Here is a 25,261-nt window from a genome sequence, read left to right as displayed (position 1 = left end):
AATATATCAGAGTGAGATCACCAGGAAGGATTAGTCCCCATGTAATGATAGGTCCCTAGAATTCTTTCAGAAAAAGAAAGATAGAAAATTATTGCCAATAAGTAACTACAATAAGATTTAAAAAAATAATTCATCCAGTAAGAAGTGGTTGAGCACCCAGCCTACACATATATTGAGTTGGGTATTGGTAATAGGCTATAAAGATATAAACTGTGCATTCTTTGCCTTCAGGCACTATAATAATAGTATACACAAAAAAGTAGGTAAAATATGCCATCAAGTATTAGAAAGTGCAAGTAATCCTCTCTAAGAAGTCAAAATAGAGATTCCCACTCATGAGCTCGTGCTCTATTCACGTTCAGCTGTTCCTTTTCCGAGACCATCACAGATGAAAAGCAGAGGAGCCAGCAGCAGTAGCACCAAGGGGGGTGACCTGGGGACCTGACAAGCCCCCAGCCGACGCCACCTGCACTCTTCCTCAGCTGGCGGCAAATGGGTACTCAGGTCCACAATCCCTATCGGCTTTTTTATGTAAGCTTGATGCCAAAACTCATTTGAAGGTGTTCATCTGACCTGAACTGATGAAAAGTTATGTTACAGTCTTCACTTCTCCCACTTTGTGTGAACATGGGTTAATTTGGCTACAGATATATTAATGTGTTTGATTCTGGGATGCTGCTCCCCACTCTACCCGGAGTCTAAGTACATATGCGGGGTAAGCACCTCATCACCTTTGTAAAATCCCAAGCCTGCTGAACGTGGAAACCTCTGTTTCCAGGGTCGTAGATAAGGGAAAACAACGTGCTTACGCTGCAACTATAGCTTCAAGATCAGTCCCGGGCAACCCCCCAGCCTTCACCATCTTGTGTCACATCAGTTACCAAAAACCCTACGAAGCTAAGAGCCTAGTTGGTGACAGTGATGAAGACAGGAAAACTGTTCAACTCAGACCTGAGAACTAAAACCAAAATAACCCCACATAACAACAACCCTTCTTGCATCAGCAATGACAAAGGCTCCCTTATCTTGGGTATGCTTTTTCAAAGAAAGTAGACCATGTTTACTACTTCTCGGAAAGATGATAATCTCCCCCTCAAAAAAATGTGCTTAAAGAAGTTTAACCTGGCATGATGAGAAGCATCAATAAACCAAAATGTTCCCTGATGACTGTGGGAAACTGATTTCATTCTGGACTTGTAGGTACAGACAATGTGACAGTGTGGTCATGTACGAGAAATGCCAGGCAAATAGTCCAGACATGAAAATCCTTAGCCTTCATGGGAGAACGTGGTCACTTCAGGCTGTGGTGGGAGGGACTGGCTTACAACACTGTCAGAAATAAAATGAATATTATGTACACTTATTTAAAAGTGTGTATGTTTTTCAAGCTGATGGGAGTGACAAAAATAATAAAGAACACCTTAATAACGGAATTAAGTGAACTTTATAGGCCACCAATGGGGCCATTCAAAGAAGCAGATTATTATAGCTCCAGATTCAGAATAAGCCAAATATTATTCTTTGTTATAGCTTCTTTAGACCAAAAAAAGTATCTGTAAAGGTGATAAGTATTAATGCTTTGACTGGGGAGGGGGTTCCAGTTTGTGGACAGTTCTGGAGAATTTAGGTGACTTGTAAAAAGGTGGTAGGTTTGAGGTGGCATTTTGGGGAGTGAAAATCACTGTAAGAAATAGTTTCACTAGAACTGGAGGGTTTGAGGTGAGTGAAAATAGCTAACAACTAATTACCTAATACCAGCTAATAACCCAACACGCGTCAAGCAGGCTTTACAAAGGGGACTACTGAAGGGGAACAAACGTGAGGATGGGCTTTCATCGGTAGACTAGCAAAAACTGAGCATGGAAGCAGTGTACTTGGTCCTTAAATCAGCACTAATTTAATTTTAGTTTCATCAGAACCCTGGATGATTCTTTCTACAGAGCCTAGGTATTTGCCAAAACTCTATCACTACATATGTCATTGAGGGTTGATTGTGTATTTTCTTTTCTTTTCTTTTCTTTTTTTTTTAGTTGAAGTATCGTCAGTTACAATGTGTCCATTTCTGGTGTAGAGCACAACGTCCCAGTCATGCATACACACACATATATTCGTCTTCATATTTTGTTGTATATTTTCTAAAGAGACCCAGCTGTGTATCCTTTTCTTTAAGTCAATCTTGTGTTCACATTAAATTCTAATTCTACTGAACTTTTCACAATATTTAGTGTTAAACTCATTGAAACAACTTTTCAGCTAAAAGCTGGACAGCATGTTTTTTTCTGAAGAGACTTACTTCATAGGCCAGCAAAGCCACGTTCCAGGGTCTGCGGTAGTACGTCCGGGTGTTTCCATCCCGAACTCGGTCACACAGCCCGTTGTAGTACTTGTTGTCAAAAGGCGTGCCGAGGGGATCCACCCCTAGGATGTTGACCCTAGGAATGGACAGAGCAGCATCAGCTGTGGAGATGCCAGGAGCCAATGCAAGGCAGCCATCTGTCGCTAGGGAAGAGAGCACTGGCTCAAGTCCCCAGCGCTCAGTGATGCAATCAGGAATAGATGTGAGAGCCTGTTCACCCCAGCTCTGTGTCCCAGCCAGGAAGTATACCTTAGGAAGCTCTTATAAACTCTTTTAGGCAACAAGGGCACCGTTGAGGGCACAACAAACAAAATGCAATAAAGGAAGCAAGAGAACATCTGGCTCCTGGAGCCAGACTCCGCTGTTGTAACTCTGAGCTAACCTCCCTCAGTGGATTAAGAGCCAACGCTGTGATCCCACCGCTTTAAATTATTTGGGAACAGAGCATCTTGGGGAGCAGTAGAACGTAGGCACGTAATTTTTAATCTATGAAGCAACATTGGGGCTCTTTCTCTCCCCATTCTCTTCAAACTCAAACCTCTTTCTCCAGCTGTCTCATCACGTGTCAAGAACCTCATCCCCTCCAGGCTTATTTGATGCCTATTACACTTTCCGAGAGAAACACAAAAATGTCATCATCCGGCAAGGCATTCTCAAAAAGCTTTACTTTTTTTCTCCCAGCAAAATATTTTTATTTGGCAAGCTTTAATTCAGAAATAGGAATCTTGTTCAGTCTAAAAAAATTGTTAATTTTGATTTGTAGGCCAAAAACTAAAATATGAACAAGAAGCATTTCCTTCTTTATGAAGTACTAATTAGAGGAAGAGTCATTTCTAGATGGGGTCTGGAACAAATGGCCCCAGGACAGGGAGACCAAAATAGAGGCTTGCTCCTCACATCTATAACTCAGCTTGGCACAAAAGCATAAACTCTTCAATTGCTCTGGACCACATCCCTAACTCCAATGGGCTGGATTACCAATTCGGATGTTGGTTTCAAGAGCAATTTGTCAAAGGGTGTGGATGGCTTACTGCAAACCCATCGCTAACGCAAGAAAAATAACTGGAAGGGTATCCTATTTCCAGTGAGTTCATTAAAAACAAGCTCTTTATATAAACAGCACACTCTTAACGAACTTTGAATCTACGAAGGAGATGAACATTATAGCTCAACTTTAACGAAAGGCAAGTTAAGGAACTGCTTCAGGACTGTCTTCCTCAAGGTTGACTGTATAGTTAAAATGAACTTCTTCTTGCCTTACCAAAAATATCTTTCATCAAAAATGCTATGGCCCTAAAGTTCTAATAAAGGGCCAAAAATTAGACCTAGTCACATGAATAAGAAAGAGAGGGAAAAAGAAACACTATATATCTAGTTTATTTTCTTAAATATCTTTTCCTAGATTAAAATTTTGTCTCCAATTTTTCACCCATCCCTGTATCTACGGACTTGTGAGGGATAAATATTTAAAAACAATATTACTAAAGGTTTGATACAAAGACATAGAATACTGGAAACAAATGATCTGTGTCTGTTTCTTCAACAAGACATCAAGTACATTTTCATTATTCCGTAGTGAACTTGTCTTCCATATATCTGCATTAACAGAGACCCTGTACCTCTTCCCTTTCTGCGAATAATGACATTCATCTTTGTAATGATGATGAATTCTTAGGTGACTACTATATCTACACGTAGCGTAGTGTTTTTAATAAACAGTGGGTTATTTTAAGACGGTTAATAGTCTTTGATCTCATGAAAATTGTATTCAGGGTAGGTAGTTGGACACACAATCACTAATTCCAGAAATCAGTCCATGGATGAAAACGCATGTGCCTGATGAGCAGTTCAGGTAAGTGACAGACAGGTTCCCAAGAGGAAGAGGTCCCCATGGCAGGGTCATAAAAAACATTTTAGAAGGAGTAGGATTTGATTTGTATTTTGAAGCATGGGGCCTGAAGGGCAGGAGGGAGTAATGTACAGAAGTCTGGAGGTGGAGATGTGTACGGCATGTTTTTGCGTAGCAGTCTTCAGATTTTCTGCTTGTCTACTCTCTAAAAAAATGTTCATAAGCTATGCTTCCTTGTACGATTTTAGTTTGATATCTAAAAATGTTTCCTCTTAAGTTTAAGTAGTTGCAAAGGATATGGTTTCCCAGCATGCTATAAATATTTACATTTTAAAATATAATTATTTTGCCTCTTTTTAAAATAAATCCAATGGGATATAAATTCTGTAGTAATGGTAAATATCAAGTGACTGAAATGTTTATATCTCTGTAACAGCTGGAGGTTTTATGGTATTCTTTTTGATTCTTTCTTTTAAAAAAATATAGACTATTTCTTATAGCAGTTTTAGGTTCACAGCAAAATGAGTGGATGATACGGAGATTTCCTGCATGTCCCTAACCCCCTTTTATGCTTGAATCTATATTTCTATCCCGTTTCTGCCACAGAATTGTAACCTAACGTAGTTTTATGTTTGGAAGTTATAAATGATCACTTTTCACACTTTTCTGTACCTAAAAGCTATTAATTGAAATTTTTTTAACATTAAATATCCTTCGACCATAAGGTCTAAGTACTTTAAAAATTCTTCTATTGTGTTACCATTATTAGTAGCACATTTAAGTATGTTAAAATTTAAAAATAGTTAGTGAATGTAAGTAAAATTTTATTGGAAAATTCTCTCTCAGTGAAATGAGTGAGGCTTTTTTATTTAATGGATTAGTTACTGCAAACATGGATGAATATTACTTATTTCTAGAAAAAGACAGGGTGGGCTCAGTATCAATTTTATTTCTAGTTTCCATTTTTATAGACGTAAATGCTGAGGAACTTTACCCACATAAATAAGTAGATAAGAATTGAAGGAATTCTGTCATAGCAATGTCACTCAATTCTTTGATCTTCTGAGTTTTATGCCAAAAAAATACATACTAGTCTTTCATTAAAAGCTACTTTTAAAGTCCATTAACTAGCAATCAATTGGGACACCTTACAATGTTGCTGGTAAAAAGAACTGGAGAGCATTTGACTTTAAGACGTTAGAATCCGAGTCCAACTGAATATCAATGTTTGGAGCTGTTTCTTGTTTTTTTTACCCCATAATAAAATGTGAGATGGGTCAAGGGTGTACACTTCTTTTGGAAAGTGGGAGTTAGGTGATTATAAAAGGGGAGGTGAGAAAGGAGAATAGGCTTGACAGCTTGAATGCAGCTACGTCATCAAGCTTATCGATTTTTACGAAAAAGCTGTACATACGGTATTGAAGATTTATTATTAGTTAGCTAGATTAGTTCAGTATCTAAGAGTTGAGGAAACTATTGTCTTAAAAATCACCTGTCTCCCCTCTTTGAAAGTCTTTCTCCTCCCATGGTATGTACACCCCAGTTTGAAGGTTTTTGTTTTATGGAACAGCAACTTGACCAGTTGGCTGGATCCATCTGGAAAGTTACAGGGAAGCTGATGCACAGTCTAAAGTACAACTAACGAAGAAATGTTTCAAAACTTTTGACTTGGTTCCACTACTACAGAGACAGCCAGTCTAGTCTAGGATGAGCCAATATTTTCTCTGCCAAGAAACATGAAAACTTTTCACGGATGGAATGTCATCGCCTGGGAAATAAAAAACATGTGTTCTTTGGCAGCACTTGGAGATGCCTGTTTTCACACCTGCACCTAGAACCACAGGCAGTTCCAATTTACCAGGTGAACTGCAGAGAAGTCTCCCTCCACAGAAGTGGTGTTGTGCTTCCATCACACAAAAAAGTCATCCCTTGCGTATTGTACACCATTTACGGCTGGTTTGGATTTGTCTTTTTTTCAATGAGTGCGAGATGGCTTGGGGATTTCCCTAAATACTTCTGGAGAATCTCAGATGCCTACAACAAGACAAGAACTTGTGATACAAATGAACTCTCTTGGCATAAGAATTTACACGAGAGTCCTGCAAATGGAAAAAAAAAAGTATACATTAATTACTATAAATACTCGTGATTTTCACATGGAAAAGAATCTGACTGTATGACTGCTGGTGAGACTTGTTGAGGTTTTCCAGTCTGGATGGTTTATAAGCATGTTGCTATGATTAGAATGTTTACCTCTGCTTCAGTGTAGTCCCATCGCCCCAAATAAGAGTAATGGAGATGTGTAGTAAATAAATATGTGATATTAATGGCATTGAAGAATATCATACATATAATAAAGCATGTTATTTTGAAACCTCTTCTTAAATATTAATTAATGGTTTATAATACTCTTCTAAATTCTTAATTAAAATATCTGGGTAATAATAATCATAATAGCTACTTAAGGAATTTCATTTTCTAAGATTAGTTTTGCTTTGAAGTTAGGGAATTGACTTAGGGGCTCTGTAATGATGTGGGGGAAGTGATGTGGGTGGTGGCAGGCCTGTGGAGAGAAGGGGCAGGAAAGGTGGCATGATAAAAAAAAGATAGTTTTCGATCTGTCAGGGAAACTTGGGTTTTAGATCTGCTAGCAACGAATGAGCCAAATGGTCTTACTTATTTCACTCAGTTCTTACCTATAAAACATATACTCCTGCCCCTAACAATCTCACAGCTAAGGGAAAGAACGTGCAAAAGGTTTTGAAAAATTCAAAGCATTATGCTAATGAAAGCTGTCAGAGAACAATAGGTTTTATGAAGACTAGTTATAGGGGATGGCACATGGTGATGGGGAATCTAATTAAAAAAAAAAAGTTGGTGGGCTGATTCTATCAGAGCCTACCTCATTTTCCGCCTCTCAGTCAACCTTTCCCAGAACTGGGGCCCCACGCAACCACTTAGTCCTGAAGGCTCAGCCGGGCGAGGGTCCCCACCTCCAGTCCCGACTGGGGTAAGGCATGAGGTGTTGAAGGGGTCCTAGCTACTCTCTGGGATGCCTCATGAAGCTCCCTGGCAAATGCTATAGAACAAATTTTCTTTTTCCCGAACAAAGGAAATCTATAGATGACAAATGAGTGTTTTGCATCCAAGAGGGTTATGATTTCTGTATCCTTTTCCTATAAAACCAGATGTAAATTTGCATGGAGTGAGAATATGTAATATATGCAACACCCTGCTTTAAGCCTGTTTGTTTAGATCAGAGAAAAAACCGTTTCTTGGATCCCAAAGAACACAAAATACAGTAGTGATGGGCTCTCACCACAGACTCACATCCTTTCCCTGAGGGAGGCAGCAAGAGGAGTCAGAGCTCACTGGTGCCTGCAGTGATATGGTTACACAGTTTTGGACAACCCCTGTTCATTTCCACCAATTATTAAGAGGCCCTGCTGAGTGTGGGGCTCAAGACCATCCATTTGATTCAAGAGTCTTACCTTTAGGCTAAGGGCCAAAGGCACTGGCGGATCATATTTGAACTCCGCCGCGATAAGATTTTATAAAGTGAATGAAGGATATGTGAAATGTTGTATCTGGGGTCTGATTCCTGATATGCTGGAATTTTTTCCTTTTGGTGATTAAACAACTGGGAGTTTCATCTGCCTTAGAGAGAGGAGGCATTTCCACTTATAGCCAAGCCAGACACAGAGGTCCTATCTTAGAAACTGCCCAGTTCATTAGTGGAAGATTTTGCTCAACCTCAGCACTATTGACACTTCGCTGTTCTGTGCATTGTAGGATGCACAGCGTCACCCAGGGCCTCTACCCACTGGGTGCCAGGGGTGCCCCCACCCCCACAAGCTCCCCACCTCCATGTTCCACAGTCATGACCACTAGCAATTTCCAGACATGACCGAAAGTCCCCTGGGGAGAAATCCCCTCTGGCTGAGAACCACTGCCTTAGTCCCTCTATCAGCTTTGCTTTTATCATCACCCCATCTTCTTTCCTCTCCTCATCCCCCTTCCTCGGACCGCAGGCCTGAACCTGAATTTCTTTCCAGGGACCCATTTTCATCCTACCTGATGCAACTGACATATTTTAGAAGCATTTAAATTAATTAATTCATCTGTTTATCCACCCACTGGTATTATTGTGTGCCTACTATGAACCAGGCACTGGGTCACAAGGATGAAGAGACATACTGTGTTACAGGCAAAGAAACACAGCCCTGTGCAATCTCTATCAATATACCGACAAATCCACCCAGAGTGCTTTACTGAAAACTGCTCAGAACAACTCAGGGAAGCTATGCTGTGGCCATCCCTGGAGGGTTCGCTAACTAAATGAAATAGAACAGAACAGCACCCCAGACGTCTGTTATTTTCCAGCTCTGAGAGCACAGATCTCTGCAAATGGTCTCTATCCTGTATCAGTCTTAAGTTCTAGACTGTCCAAGACGTCTCCTCCGAGCTTACCCTGCCAGAACGCCTATGGTTTGGGAAACTTCGGCTCTGTCATGAGAACCAGAATTGCCTACACCAGCCCTATTTGGCATCAGAACTACTTTCTCTGAACTTTTCCTCTTGAGTGAACTCCAGAATGCTGGAACCGCCACCCCACCCCACTCCACTGAGAACTTATATCCAGGAATAGAGGCAGGAGAAGTTCCAACAGAAGACAGTCTTCCTGGTTATTCAAATATTTGACTTGAATTGCCAGACCTACTCCTGGCAATTCAATTTCAAATGTTAACAAGCCACTTCAATATTGCTACAGTCTTCCAGGGGTTGATAAACAAGGTGTCTCATCTCCTACGGGATGTGGAAGTAATCTCCTACCATTCTGATGGTCTAATCCGTTCTGCAGACCCCTACAGAGGCCCGGTAGTTTGTCTGAAGTATCACGAGATACTAATTCAGCACCTACCTTCTTTCAAGTCCAAATGTAATTCAAACAGAACAGAGACCCATAGGCTACTGTTTACAGCGGCTCAAACCCTCTACTGCTGCAGCTCGGCAGGAGAGAGGGAGCCTGCTTCACTCATCTTCATCTAGAAACATCCTAGTGGAATACAGACCCGTAGCCTGCTGTCTGTGCCATCTCGGACTCTTCAGCCACTCTGTCACCGCAGGGGGGACGGGGATCACTTTCACAGGCATCCTCATCTGAAAAGTCCCCACAGTCGTCGTCACCGTTACACAGAAGTCGCCTCTTTATGCATCGGCCTGCAGTCAAAATCAGGAGAGACTTCATGCATCTATCTAATGCCAAATTTCCTCTTTTTTCCCCTGAAGTTACCAGATACACTTTAACGGTAGAGGGGAGGGACCGCACACAGATTTGAGCTTTTCGCACAGAGTATAGAGACGGCCCTTCCGTCGGCCCGTTTCATATTTGGACGCACGGGCGTTTCTTTCCGCTCACGAGCGCTCCCAGAAACCCACCCCGGGCAGCGGGAGCGCGAGGATTACCTGTATCACACCTGAAGTCATTGCCACAGTCGTCCTCGGGGTCTTCGCAGGCCTCCGTGGGCTCGCACTGCCTCATGTCTCCCACGGCGTCCGCGCACTTCCGCCCACCGAACTGCCCAAAGGCCTCAATGCTCCTTGAGCGAAACTGCACAAAACCAGCTAGAAATGTCAGAGTTTCTAATGCCAAAGAGAGATTATGATCCAAAGCCGCCCCCACACCTCTGCAGCCCTCTAAGCTCAGGTGAGTCCGTGATTTTAAGACGAAAGCTCTGAGAGCAGTTCCTGGTGTTATTTGCAGTAACAGCTCACATTGTAGGGCTTGCGTCTCTTCTACAGGCTATGGTCCCTCGTGATTCTCATTTATTAAATTGCAACGTTCAGGGTGTAAGGGGGTGCAGCTCAACGGCAGAGCACATGCTAGGCGTGCATGAAGTCCTGGGGTCTTATCCCCACCGCTTCCATTAAGGGAAAAAAATTAAAATAAAATTAATAAATGGCAACATTCAGATTTCCCAGCCTCAACCATCTAGATACTTACCTTTCCTTCTGGGTTTAGAACTCAACTGGAGGCCTGCCTGCCTCATAGTCATTTTCCTAGAGATGCTGGCAATACAGTTTCCATACGGGGACTTCAGCGGGGAGCGGGGATGAACACTTACCATTTGTTTGAGGCAAGGGTCACATTTTGACCATCCGCTCCATGGGCTTATCCTGCAGTCAATGGGCAGTGGTGTGTCACCGCTCTGCCCTGGCTCCGGGTCGTAACTAAGATAATAAAGCATGTCAGCTCGTACTGACCATAAAGTGTGCTTGTTTCCAAAAAGTCTTCACAAACCAGTTTTTTTATTGACTTCTCCTCTCCCGAATCACAGTACTTACCTTTTACTCTCTCATTTGACCTTTGATCATGCGCTGTTTTGTATTTTCAATTCATCTTTTTGTTTAATTCTTGTACTGCATGGTAATTTCAACTTCATCCTAACAGTGACAACAACCATAATAATGGTGATGGGCGGAGAGGGTATAGTTCAGTGGAAGAGTGTGTGCTTAGCATGCACGAGGCCATGGTTTCGGTCCCCACTACCTCCGTTAAAATAAATGAATACCTAATTACCCATCCCCCCCCAAAAAGTTCCTTGTTACATAATAATGGTGTTGAAGAAAACTAGCAAGTCCTCTTACTATGAGTTTTTTGATGATGAGTCTCATATTTCCAACTGGTTTACCAACTCATTGAAGCTAGAAACCTTGTTTCATTTTGTAAACCCCACTCACCATACCCCAGCACCCAGAGAGTCTGACAAAGCCTCAGGTAGCCTGGTTTTCTTGCAAATTTAAGCCAACCCACTCAGCCCTTCCTGCCGCAAGCACCTCATTAATCAAGCTTTCCTAGCCCTTCATCCTATATCTTCTGGACTGGAAGCCTTATTGCTTCACATTCCACTCCAGGACTTATTCCTCATCTTTCTGAAATTTCAACATATGTATTTTGGCACTTAGAACCTTCCCTCCTACCCCTCACCAGTCTTTGCTGCTTTGAACTTTTCTTTTTCTCTTGGTTCACCATTTGGTCCTCTTTCAGTTGCAACACCACCTTGGATTATTATCTCATGAGAGAAGGAAAACCAAAGACAAAAGCCAAGAAACAAGAATCGGAAACTTTCTGCCCCACTTTCTGGAACTGGCACCTATTCTTTTCACAGTGCAGACTTTCATTCCAGAGGGATGGCTGGGTTAAGGCCAATCCCTCCCCTAGAGCTCTAGATCCCAGCATCTCTTTGAGACCTTGATCAATTGAACATCTTCTCCATTTAAAACTCTCCTTTAGTACCAGTTCCTTCCCATTTGTAGTACAATGTGTTCAAGTTTTTTACCTTAAACATAAACAAATGTATGAGCAAATAGAACCCTCTTTCTGAACTTCACATTTTCTTCCAGCTACCCCCATCTCTCCCTCTCCCCTTCACAATGACACTTAAAGAAATTGCTGTAAACATATTTCTGTTTCTCTCTTTTACAAAAAAAACCCCCAAAAAACAAAAACTCGCCTCCTCCTCATTTTAGCTATGTCCCAAATTCTCTCATCTTTTTAGGCCAACTTTCTTGAAAAAGTAGTTTGTGCCTTGGTCGCTTGTTGCTTACCTCCCAATCATGGCTCAGCCCTCCTGCCTCAGGGTCATGGCTCTTGCCAAAGTCAACAATGACTCCAAGTGGCCGGTTCACTTGGTTCCCTTCAGTCCGTATCTTACACAGTGGTCAATACAATTGTCCACTCTTGCTCTTTAAAATAATCTCTTCCCATTGGACTGAATGATACCACCCCTTTAATTGCTTCCTTCCCCTCTGTCCTGTTCTCTTATTCTCCTAAGCAGACTCCTTCTCCTTTGGTAGTCTCTGAAATGCTGTTTTTCCTTAAATGCCTGCCCTTGGATCTTTTTCTCTCTATGCTTTTCCCAGGGCTTTGGTTTCCATGTGAATGTTAACAACACTCAGAGATAAGTCTGCAGTCCAGACATCTCTTCCCAATTTTAAACTCTTGGATATAACTCCCAACTGGACATCGGCACTTGCATGTTTTCACGGCTTGTTGAATTTAATATGTCCCAGGACAAATTAATTATTTGTCCTCTTCTCTCAAAGCTGCTCCTCCTCCTGCATTTATTGTCTTGGTGAACAGCATCTCCATGTATACAGTCACCCTAATCGGAGACTTGGGTGGTACTGGTCTTATCCGTGCTTATCTCCCATATCAAATCCACCACTAAAACCTGTTGTTTACAGTCTCGTAAATGACTCTCAAATCCATCTCTTCCAGACTCTTCTCTGGTCTATACTAACATTCATCTCTCCTAGATGACAATAATTTTTTTCTAATCCAGTTTCCATAAATCATCCAGAGAGGTCTTTCAAAAACGCAAAGTTGATCATTCATTCCTCTGCTGAAACTCTTCTGATAGCTTCCCTCTGCTTTTAAGATAAAGTCCAAATCTTCTAACATGATGTGGTAGGCAGAATAATGACTCCCAAAGACATCCCCAGCATCTGTGAATATGTTCCTTTACGTGGCAAAAGAGACTCTGAGCATGTGATTAATAGGAGACGATTCTAGATTATCTGGGTGAGCCCATTCCAATCCTGTGAGCTCTTAAAAGCAGAATAATTCAGAGATGTGAAGACAGAAGTGGGAGGAGAAATTCAAAGCAAAGAAATTCAAATTTAAAGGGACTCCACCCATTGTTGCTGGCTCTGAAGGTAGAAGGAGTCTCGCCAAGGAAAGCAGGCAGCTGGAAGGGGCAAGGAAATAGATTCTCCCCTGGAGTCTCCAGAAAGGACCACAGCCCTGCCAGAGCCTTGATTTTACCCCGTGAGACTCATTTCACATGCCTGACCTAAACAACTGTAAGATAATAAATCTGTGTTGTTTTAAGCCCCTGATTTGTGGTAGTTTGTTACAGCTGCAACAGGAAACTAAGCCACATGGTCCAGCAAGCTCTACATGGCCTATCTCCTTCCCAATTCTTCGATTTCACTTTTCCCGCTTCTAAGCACCAGCCACGTTGAACTTGAAATTCTCAAGATAAGCTACTTTTTCTCATGTCTTCAGGCCTTTAAACTTACTGTTTCCTAGTCACCACACTGGTCTCATCTTTGACATAATTTTTTTCTCCCCCAGAGAACCTTCCCTAACCCATCAGGTAATTAATTCTATGTCTGTGTTCTTATATGTACATATTATAGCATCTTTTATCAAAAGTCTCTTTGCAATGACATACTTCATTCACTTAACTTATTTCTTCAGTCATTTATTTATTAATTGCCTACTATTTGCCAGCCATGGAGGATACAATGGTATGCAAAACCACAAAACAAGGGGCTGCGGAACTTTTCAATCTTGTTCAGCATGTGTACCAAGTGTCTGGAACATAGTAGGTGGCCAAGAAACATTTTAGGAATGAGTAAATGAATAACTAAGTGCAAGAAGGGGAAGAAAGTCCTTTATCATGTGGTTTAGGGCATACCTAGGCCTGCATTTCTCTAGGTTATGATCTCCTGATGATCTACCCACATCATAGTTTTGCAAGACATGTTTGTCACTAGGCAACCTGCATGACTGGAGATGCTATTTCTGTATACCTGACTTTTGCCTACAATATCCAGAAACTCAGGCCTGATGAGCTTCTAAAAGTATAGGATAAACATGTATTATGCAAGTTGCCAAAACTCCTTAAAGAACCTGCTTTCATGAAAGTATGAGTATTACTGTCTATTGAAACCACGTGGCTGAGAAACTCTCTGCCAGAAACTTTCCATAAAACTAAATCCTCATCTGGAACTGACCGGCCTTATCAAGAGGCCATGGCAGATTCAGCTTTATGACTGGTATCAATAGGTCTCAATACTTACGGCATATCATCATCCTCAGATGCTGAAAACAGGAATTATAGAACTGTGATTCCCTGTTCCATGCCAATTAAATCAGGCTTTCTGAAGGTGGGCTTCAGGCATCAATGTTTTAAAAAAGTATCCCAGGTGATTCATGTTCACGCACCGTTGAGAAAATCTCTTTGCTATTCTCTGGTGGACATCCATGAAATCTGAGGAGGTGGAATTCAAGTTTGGGGGTGCCCATCATATCATATAACTCAAGCCTGAGATCACCCCTGACCTGAGTTGCTGAGCGGTTGACCACTGGTTTCAGGACTTACTCTAGGCTTCATCTGTCAGTGCCTCCATGGATCTTTTCAATGTCTTCTAGTTTCCCCAATATTAGTTCTGTAGCCTTCAACTGGAATCTTTTCCTATCTTTCTATTTCTTTTTCACTTACTTAGAAGATCATGTTAGCATTTTGTTTTAGCATCTCCTCCAAAGAGATTACTTCCTTGGTTCTAGAAACCTCACCCTCAACAGACCAGTGGCATGACACCATATTTTTCTCATCTGCCATTGAGACCAGCTTCAATGAATACCTAATTCAGAGGGTACAGCACAGACTGAACGATCCTGGGTGAAACCTACTGCAGAAACTGCAGAGTAAATTACAGTCTTTTGCTTGGCAAGCCTAGAACCCAGTCAGTGATGGGGGCAGATGAGAAGGACTGTTCACCTGTCTCACACATGGGAAAGTAAAAGCAGGGAATTATGCTACTTATTCAAAGTTGGACGGTTAAGAGCAAAACCGGATTTAAAATCTATGTCTCTCCATTCCTAGTTCACGGCAATTTTGCCCTGTCTCCTGTGCTGCCTTCCCCCTACAACTCAAATCCTCTTTGAAATAATCTAAAGGGTCATAGCTTATTCAATAATTTCTGGATGTAACAGTTTGATGATTTTTAGACATTTGGAGACAATTAAGTTAATAAGGATATATATATATATATATATATTTTGAAGCTTTTATTTATTTACTTATTTTTTTCTGGTGCACAGCATAGTGATTCAGTTATATATGTGTGAGTGTGTGTGTGTGTGTGTATATATATATTCTTTTATATATATTTAATTATATATAATTATATATATATTTAATTATATATAATTATATATATAATATATTCTTTCTTATTACAGATTACTACAAGCCGTTGAATGTAAGTTCCCTGTGCTGTTCAATAGAACCTTGTTGTTTATCTGTTCTGTACATAGTAGTTTGTATCAGCCAATCCCAAACTCCCAATTTATCCCTTCCTCTCGCCTCCCACGGCAGTAACCATAAGTTTACCTTCTGTGTCTGTGAGTCTCATTCTGTTTTGTAAATAAGTTTGTGTCATTTTTTTAGATATATATATATTTTTAATGTAGCAGCTCCAGGTAAATCACACCAATTGGACAACCTGGTTCTTGCCTTGATGTCTTTTAAGCTTACACCTAAATGTTGTCAAATTAGGCAAAAATAAACTGAAAATTGTGCGAACATCCGTGGCTGTTTGGCCTTCACTGTACCAGGTACCTGGATAGTTAGAAGCAAAATATTAGGAGGGTCTAATAGATTATGCAAAAAGAATGTGGTGTTGAAATGGGTGCACTCTATAAATATGAAGAAAGAAGATGAGTGATGTTGGACAGCACCTTCTGAGCCCAGCAACTCCCTCCCCAGCCCCTTTTACTCACTAGACAGATAATCTTTTGTAGCTCAAAGACTGTGAATGTTCAACGCTTTCCACCTGCCTTTCACCCTGCTGAGCTTTTAGGCTCAGTAGAGAAGTATTTGTAAAGCGCTTTTCTGGACTCTTAGATGAAATGTTTATCAAGTGAAGCCTATGCCCAAGTGCTTCAATCCCAGCTTGAAAGTCATTTCCTAGATCAAAGTGATGTACATCCACATGGCAGGAGGTCTAACTCTGGGCCAGAAATGCATTCGAGGAAGAGCCATTGATGTGTGCCCTGGGTCCCACCTCCTCGCCACGAAGGGAGGTTTCCAGCTTTAGAAAAAGAACACCTCAGGGGCAGCTCGCACGCCAGGACACTTTGTGGTAGGCCCTGGCAAGAAAACACCTGCTGTAGGAAAGAATCTTTTTGTCAATAAATAAGACAACTTGGCTCCTTTGAGTGGAGAAATAGAAGCTAATTAGGGCTGCATTCTTAACCTGTGGACCTGCCGATTTGTTTCATTCCTGCAATTTATCAGGATGAAAAGATAATATAACAGCAGTGGCCAACGCTCTAAATTTCAGGACCTTTCCTGATTCCCTATGTTGTCATTAAGAGCTTCTCTCACTTGCTTCCGATGAGACAACAATCAGTAACATTTATGGAGTGTTTGCTCTGTGTCATCCTGGGGCCACAAGACAACATCTTTACTATCACAGAGCCTACATTGCAGTGGGTGAGATGCAATTCATGAGTATACTAGAAAATGCAACGGGCACTATCAGTTAAGAAAAGTGAGTTGTGAAGGAAAATAAAGCAGGGTAGGTGGACAGGACGTGCCACAGGGCTGGGGTCGGGGGGCGAGATTTCTTACAGAGGGTGTGAGCAAACCCTCTCAGAGGAGGTGTGGTGCTGTAAAAGTATGTTCACAAAGTCTTTGACATTAAGCCCATCAAAGATGGGGTCTAGGTAGCCCCCTCTTGAAACTGATGGGACTTTATGAATGCCTTTGACGAGCAGAATGCAGTGGAAGTGAGCCTGCGTGATTTTTAAGGCTGGATTAGAAAGGGTCCTGCAAGTTCTGCTGGTTTATCTAAAGACCCTTGCTTTGGAAGCCTTTTGCTACTATAGATGGAGCTGGCTATCCTGAGTCCACCACGTGGAGAGCACACACACACACACACACACACAGAAAGAGAGAGAGAGAAAGAGATTCCTAAGGGGAATCAATTTCTCCAGCCCCCCAGCTGTTTGGATCTTCCCAGCCCAGATGACAGACATGTGAATGAAGAAGCTATCATGATGACCCCAGCCCCAGCCACCATCTGATGACATCCATGTTGGAGACCCATGACAACTGCTTAACTGAGCCCAGTCAACCCCTGGATTCATGAGCCAAAAGGAATAATTGGTATTGTTTTAAGCTGCCGTTTTGGAATGATTTATTTCACAACAAAAAATGACCAGAACAGGAGGTAATAGTTGAATGAATGAACGAATTCAGGGAACAGCTATGTGAGTGTCTGGAAAAACTGTGTTCTAAGCTCGGGGAAAGTAAGTGGGGTGGCATGCTGGAGGCACAGCAAACAGCAGAGTGAGCATGAAGGAGAGTGAGATGTGTCTGGAGAAGCAGGCAGTTGCAGCTCATGCCTTGGGGGCTGTGGTGAGGAGACTGGATTTGATTCTGAGCTTGATGGGAATCCTAGAGGAATATGAGGGCAGGAGTAACACTCAGATACATTTTTCAAAAGATTTCTCTAAGTGTTGGATGGAGAATGACTATTGGGAGTGGACAAGAATGGATGCAGGGCAGAAATGATAGAAACTGTGTGGTCACAGTGGAGATGGTAAGAAGTGGGTGGATTAGGGATATATTTTAAAGGCATTACCAACCGGACTTGCTCTTCTACTGTGCGTGAGAATGACTACAATAGAGGAGTCAAGTATGGTTCCCAGGTTCTGACCGGAGTAACTCAGTGAATTGTGGTGCGGGCTGGGTGACGATAGGTATGCTTTAGTCATGTTAAGTTTGGGATGCTTGTTGCGTCTTCAAGAGGTGTCGACTAAGTAACTGGACATTGGGCTCCGGAAAGAGGTCTGCAGCATCGATAGAAACTTGAGAGTTGTCAGATTATAAGCAGTAAATTTCACACCATGGGGGCTGAATGTGTGGGGGTAGGTCTGGAGGAAGGCTGAGGACTGAGTCAACATTTAAAGGAAATATTACATGTCTGCACACTGATGGGAATCATTCAGTACACAAGGAGATATTGATGATGCAGGAGAATGGGCAGAATCAAAGCAGCAAAGTCCTAGAACAAAGGAGCAGAAGCCATGGCATAAGTTGACCAGTTGGGGTCAGGGGTCAGGGGAGCAGATCTCCCTCAGCATCATGGGCCTCACTCAGAAAATTTGGCTGAGTTGCAATTGCCATTTACTTGTTTTTTTGGTGGGGGGAGCCAGGTAATTAGGTTTATTGATTTAATTTTTTAATAGGGGTACTGGGGATTGAACCCAGGACCTCATGCATGCTAAGCATGCGCTCTACCACTTGAGCTATACCCTCCCCCACTGCCATTTACTTGATTTCCTTCCTCACTGGACTGTAAGCTCAGGAAAATCGGCAAAGAATATGGATAGTTTATGCAAAAAAAAAGGACATAATAGCTTTAAACATTGAGTCTAGTGCAATCTGACTTAATAAGAGAAAGGCAAATTAAAACTATTCCAAGATACCATTTTTCACCTGTGAGACTGGCAAACGTCCAATTGTCATAGAGCTTCTGTTGGTGAAGCTGTGGGAAACTGGCACATCCACACTCCACTGCTGAAGGAGTAAGATTATCTCAACCCAGGGGCTTGGGGCAATTTCAGCAAAGTCTCCAAGGTGATACCTTTGACTCAGTTATATCACTTTTGGGAGTTAATCCTCAGGTACAGTGATCCATTTGCCAAATGACATATGAATAGGGATATTCATTGCAACATGGCTTATAATACGAAATGGGAAACAACCCAAATGTTCGTTAATAAAAGACCAGTTATCTAAACTATCCAGACAATGCAAAATTAATCTTTGTGAGGTAAAGGAGGAAGTTCCTTTTCTACTGATACTGAAAGGTCTCCGGGCTATATTGCAAAGTGAAAAAGCAGAAAAGCAAAGTACAAGATAGTATAGATAATCTGATACTTTTTATGAAAGAAAGGGAGAGGGTAAGACTGCATTTGGCTCTGTGCTTTGATCCACATAAAGACACTGGAAGGAAACACAGGAAACTAACAAAGGTGATTCCCTGTCGGGGAAGGGTGAGGTGGGAGGTGGAGGAGTATTCTAAGTACCTGAGAGACAACACAAATCTCATGAAAAGTTAGGAGTGGGGAAATTACACTTCTCAGTGTAAACTTGTTATATTCTTGAATCTTCGAACCACGTAAATATTTTGTTACTTACAAATGAAAAGGAAAAACAAATGATAACTGTACCCATATCACCCTCACTGCTTGTCTGCCTCTGTGCTGAACACACCGCATTGATGATCTGGGGGATTCCTCACAGGAAGTGCCATTTTATTCCCACTATGCAGGTGCTAGGAACAGTTTAGAGCAGTTCAGAAGTTTGTCTGGGGTCACAGAGCCAGTAAACTGTGGACCTCAAACTTGAATCCATGGCTCTAGGACCTCTATTATAAGCTGTTATTCTACTCCCACGGTGGTTTCTGTTTTGTTTTTAACATTTCTATTCTCCCTTGAAAAACATAAGAGATGATATTCCCCTCATGACCTATTCTCTTGGGCATCCTTATGTTTATAGACAAATGATCATTGAAAACCCCCAATAGTTCAGCAGCAACAGTAGCTCACTGTTGCAGGGCAGATTCAACATCTGCAGCCACGTGATGGTCCCTGCAGGTTAGCTGTAACTCTATCTCCTCTTCTCCTAAACCAGGAAGCATATCAAAGTGAAAGGAATAGCAAGGTTTTAAAGAATCCTTTATGTTGATTGAGTTCTTACAGCGTGCCAGGCACAGACGGTGTAAGTACATTGCAAGTAGAATGATTGAATGCTCACCTAGAGCTTAATTAGGTAGAGGCTGTCATTGTCACTGTTATGGGCTGGATTGTGTCCCCTCAAAAAGAAATGTTGAAGTTCTAACTCCCTGGACCTCAGAATGTGACCTTATTTGGAAACAAGTTCTTTGCAGAGGTAAATAAGTTAAACTGAGGTCATTAGGATGGACCCTAATCCAATCTGACTGGTGTCTTTCTGAAAAGGGGAAATCTGGAGCCAGATGGACATGCACAGAGAGGGGACAAGGTGAAGGTGGCCATGTGATAACAGAGGCTGAGATTGGAATGATGTAGCTGCAAGCCAAGGAAGGCAAAGATTGCTAACCACCACCAGAGCCTGGGAAGGATCCTACCCAGAGTCTCAGAAGGAGCATGGCCCGGCTGTCAACTTGGTTTTAGACATGTAGGCTCCAGAACTGTGAGATGACACATTTCTCTTCTTTTTTTAAAAAAAAAATAATTTAGGTTTATTTATTTATCTATTTTTTAATCTATTTTTAAATGGAGGCACCTTGTGCACGCTAAGCACGTACTTTGCCACTGAGCTATACCTTCCCCTCAACACATATCCTGTTCTTTGAAGACATCTAATTTGTGGCACTAGGAAATGAATACCATCATCCTCTTACAGATGAAGGAACCAAGGTACAGAGAGGTTAAGTAACAGTTCAGAGAGGTTGCCCAGACCTATATGGTTGAGCAGTAAGTAACGTCACCTCAACCCAACCTGGGAAGTTGAGTTCCAGAGCAGTGCTCCATTCTGATCAAATTTGTATTTTTAAAAATCATTTGCAGTCATCAGTTCTTTGGCTGAACTAGGTGTCTGACTGACTTCCTGACTGGTCTGAACATTTTGTTTTGACCTCAACCCTGTATGAAAGGGCAGAGCCAGAGTGTTCAGAGCGGGGCAACCCTACCAAACTCTCGAGGGTGGGCAGCGGGCGCTTACAGCCAAGTCCAAGCTGGCGGTGCAGCTGTTTGGGGCTGTGGGGCCAGCCAAGGGGCCTTTCTGGTCCTCCCTGAAATAGCTGAGAGTGGCCAGGACCCAGGGGGTACGAACTTCAAAGCAGTGGAAGCCTTCCCCACGGCCTCTCATTTTTGATCAGCAGGAGTCACAATTTAGGAATGTGTGTTGTATAAATTATTGTTTTAACTTAAGAAGGGATCAGGGTAAGTACAAGAAGGCTAAAGCAACTTTTGGTAACTGACTTCCCAAATCTCCTTTGTACCCAATGCCCACCACACGAAAATATTTTCTGCCTATAATAATGCTTCTTAGATAAAGTACGAAGAGGAAGTGATGGGATAAAGGAAAGTGTGGCCAAACGCTCCACCTAAGCCCGGGCTGGTCTGTGTCGCATCTCCAGGTGCCCTTCCTGGAAGATGCAGCTCTATGAGCAAACCACGTGCCTGGTGGGGCCCTGGTGGAACAGCAGCCTCCACTGCAGCCCGGAGGCAGGCAAAGGTGTGCTTGAGATGGATATCAGAGTCCAAAACAGAGTTTGGTTAAACCAAGAGTCCAATGACCAAAGGGGAATTAAATACAGGTCAAGGTCATGTTGGGCAGAGGGACAGAGTTTAGGTGGATATTTTCCCCCAGCTATACTGTCAAAGCCCAGGATATTTCAATACCATCACCAGATGGGATCATGCCGGATCAGATGACACAGGTCTGTGTGTTCTCCGGCCATTGTGGGTACAGCGGAGACGGTCAGTAAGCATGTGCCGTCTGGTTGATTTATTTCCTGGAGTAGCTTGGCGTGGGCTTCATGTTCCCAATTAGGGTTAGAGTGAAAGGAGAGAAAGTGTCTTTGCTGGAAGCCTGGCCAACAGGCCTGCAGCATGGTCATTCTTCTTGAATGGGAGAAACACCACCCTAACTAAAGGACAAAATGTGAACATAGCTTGGGGTGTCAAGGAGGGGAAGCAAAATGGTTTACATTTGCCTAATGTGGAGGCAAAAGGGGAATGTATGCAAGTTAGAATGTTAGACACTGAGGCAGAGTGAGAGAAAGATTCACTTCCTTAAATTTAAACTTCTTAGACCTTAGGTACTGAGAAACCCAGGTTTCTCATCCTCTAGTAAAAATCAGCTTTGTTTCATCAGTCCAGTATTGAAAAAATATCTCAGCCTTAACATTTGAACACCTAGTTAAAAAGCAATCCCTGGCAACAGCAGTAGGTTTCCCCAGACAGCTCTCAAAGACACACTGGGGCCTCTTGCCCATCTTTTTCCAAAGTTTAAATCCTGGGGCCTCATCTCTCAAAGTGGGTTAAAATGTTTTACCTGCTTTGCTGCTAAACATGTGGACTCTGAAATATCAAAGCCCACAGGAAAATTCCAGAGACAAAGAGAAAAGCAACTCACCTGGGAGTGGTCCCGGCTGTCAGGACACTTATTTCTAAAATGCATATCGCAAAGGCAAGCGTGTGGCCGGCAGACATCAGCTCCAGCAGGGCGGCTCCGAACTGGGGAACTATTATTGTTTGTTTTCGCTCAGGATTTTTGTTGAATTGGGCTTCCTGGATGCCAAAGTCCATTCGAAGGAGAGTCATTTCATAATTCTTGGTCTACTGTTTGGCCCAAGAATGTATTTATCAACTGATAAGTGTATTGGGGCCTCGAGCCTGGGAATGCTAAACAGCTTAGATTAGCAGCAGTGCTCCGCTGAAAAACAAAACAAAACAAACAAACAACGGCAGTGGCTCTCATTTTGGGAGACTCTGGGGGGGATGATGAAGGACTGTGGGTGATCTTCGTTTTGGGGGAAACGAAGTCCTGTGGGTGATCTCATAGAGGCATAAAGTCAAAATTAGTATGAGAGTTGCACTGATGGGAAGGAAGGCACAGACACAGATGTTCCAGTCTGCAGGTGAGCTGTGTGGGCTATTTCCACATGGGCAATGCGGAAATGCATTTACAGACCTGGCTTTTTTTTAAAATAGGTGTAGTGGATCTTTTTGAAGAATCTAGGCACACCCTCTAAGGCATTTACCGTATCTTCCTGAAGGATATGGTCTCCTTATCTCAGAAACACACCTGTCAGCCAGGTAAATTCTGAGATGGAATATACCCTTGCTCCAACCCCTCCTTTTTACATTCTTCAGGACTTGTGGAAAGGGCAGGGTATTTTGGAAGTACTGGAGAGGGAGGACATCACAGCTGCTTTTAGAACACTGGTTGCACAATAGAATGACTAGGGAGACCTGTGAAAAAACACTGATGCCTACCCTCCCTGAGCTGATCCTAATAATTGACCTGGGATGGGCCGCCGCATCAGAATTTTGCAAAGCTTTCTGGATCGTTCAAATGTAGGGGCAGGGTCAAAATTTCAGAGGACCAGCTTGAGAAGAAACACATGAGGTGTGATATACTATCGGTTTTCTAAAATTTGCTAACGCTTAAGGGGCCTCCATAAGTACTCGTTAATGATAAGTAGGCAATTTCCAAACATTAGCACATATAAAGTCCAGCAAACAGAGGACAGAGTTGGGAAAGTAACAGAGCTCGTTTTCCCAGGACTCTCTACCTGTTGCATCTTTTCCCTGGTCCTGCCTAGAGTAACAGCTCTCTACCCTCATCACCCCTTCTTGCCCCCACTTCTTTTTATGCAGAGAGCTAGAGCTCCCCTACAGGACGGATTTCACCAGCTCCTGAGTCTGCCGTGTAGACAGTTTATATGGTCGACATGTAGGCCGTGCAGAATTGCTAAAGAATAAGGTGGTTCCAGCGTGTGTGATGACACTTGTAACTACATTGATGGATAGATCTATACCCAAAGGACACTTCTTGGGAATCTTTGCTAAAGACAAGTGGGCTGTATCCAGAGACTGTATGAATCTGTCAGATATAGTGGAGCAGTGCTGAGGACTCTCACATGGCTTCCCTGGATCCTGCCCAGATACATATGGAAAGAAGGACTTTGAAGCAGGCAGGGTAGGACGATGCTTTATGCTAATTAGACTGACTGCTAATTGATTAGATTGTGATCATTGGCTTGACAATTAGATGTGGCTGGAGACTGAAAAACCCCCTCTTTTCTCTGAGATGGACTCACTGGAGGAGGGGAGGGGAGGGGGGATTTCTTAGCTGACTGGTTTGAGTGCTGAATCGCTCTGTAATAGTTATATTTATTTTTTTTCCCCATGGTTCAGGCTAAAAGAAAAAGTAGGCAAGTAAAGAAGGGAATAAAGTGTGACAGTAATATAATAATTATGAAAATATAATAATATGAAATAATAATATGAAATAATAATTATGAAAATATAGTATGTCTTACATTTTTGTAGTGCTTTTAACTCTTCTTTGCCCTTAACATCTATTATCAGACATGTTATTATCAGACATATTTTGAAATAAAGTTTATGTTTCATTGTGTATTTGAGAGAAACAAAGCATCAGGATGCATTGGAGAAGTGAAAATAAATACATTTTTAAATTTGTGTAACACTTAATGGCTGCCAAAGAACAGAATGAATAAATGTTTATGGAACTTGTATGATATGCCAGATTATATATGTGTAATCTCATGTAATCCTGAAGGTAACCCATTTTACAGTGGAGGACACTGAGGTGCAGTGAAATGGCATCATTTGTCCAGCATCACCCACCCCCAGTGGTGAGTAGCTGGAACTTGAACTTGGTGTGTCCAGCTCTACCATCTCAGGCCCTTCCCACTGCACCATTGGTCCTGTTATTATTCTAATTATGTCACGTGAAACATCATCAAACTACAAAATTCCTCACTAAATCCTCTCAACCCCATAAAAGTAAGCTTTCAGTCTAGTCTTACAGATGAAGCTCAGAGAAACAGAGCCCAGGCTACTGGCAGAGGTGGGAGTTGAACAAACCATGTCCTCAAACATAATTCCAGAGTTTTCCACTCTGCTGGGTGTTCTCAAAGTTTTCACCACTCAGGAGCCTTTTAAAATTAAAAAACAAAAATCTCATTGGTTTCAATTTGTTGGAAACTTTGAGGGACTAAATTATATTTATTGCACAAAAATAATGCTTTTCCCCATTTTTAACACAAGGACATGCACTCGTGTACATTAGAATGGGTGATCATCGGGCGGAAACATTGAATTTTTATTGAGGTGATATAAATGTGTTGAGCACAATTTCCACTTGGTTCTTTCAAAGTGAGAGGAACTGTTTTTTGAAAGTTTATTATTAAGAATTTCATGGACTCCCTTTTAGTGTCCAAGGACATCAAGTTGGGAACCACTGTCTCATTCCACATCTGCTTCTAACCAAATCCCCAAGGATCTGTGGTTCTTTCGATGTCATGAACTTGTAGTGCTTTTGCTTACCACACATGCACTTGCTGCAGATAATCAGAATTATTGAATAGGGAGAACTTGGAGATGACCATCAAGTGTAGGCTCCTTGGTGTGTCTTCCTTGTAGGTACGTCTTCCTTGCTGCTGTGTCC

At 42.1% G+C, this 25,261-nt stretch overlaps 1 protein-coding gene across 1 annotated transcript in view; it reads right to left on the bottom strand.

Annotated features, from left to right (window-relative positions):
• The window catches only part of C9 (complement C9), a 45,970-nt gene extending 23,602 nt beyond the window's left edge, over positions 1-22,368 (bottom strand). The window contains exons 1-5 of the mRNA XM_006207710.4: positions 22,196-22,368; positions 10,331-10,436; positions 9,672-9,816; positions 9,278-9,425; positions 2,294-2,432 (exon numbers count right to left, since the gene is read on the bottom strand). Of these exons, the coding sequence (XP_006207772.4) occupies positions 2,294-2,432; positions 9,278-9,425; positions 9,672-9,816; positions 10,331-10,436; positions 22,196-22,368 (711 nt within the window). The remainder of the gene's footprint in view (positions 1-2,293; positions 2,433-9,277; positions 9,426-9,671; positions 9,817-10,330; positions 10,437-22,195) is intronic.
• Between the last annotated feature and the right edge of the window lie 2,893 nt (positions 22,369-25,261).

The sequence above is a fragment of the Vicugna pacos genome, chromosome 3 (genome assembly GCF_048564905.1).
Source record: "Vicugna pacos chromosome 3, VicPac4, whole genome shotgun sequence".
In the NCBI taxonomy this organism is placed as follows: Eukaryota; Metazoa; Chordata; class Mammalia; order Artiodactyla; family Camelidae; genus Vicugna; species Vicugna pacos.
This window is presented reverse-complemented; position numbering and strand designations above follow the sequence as displayed.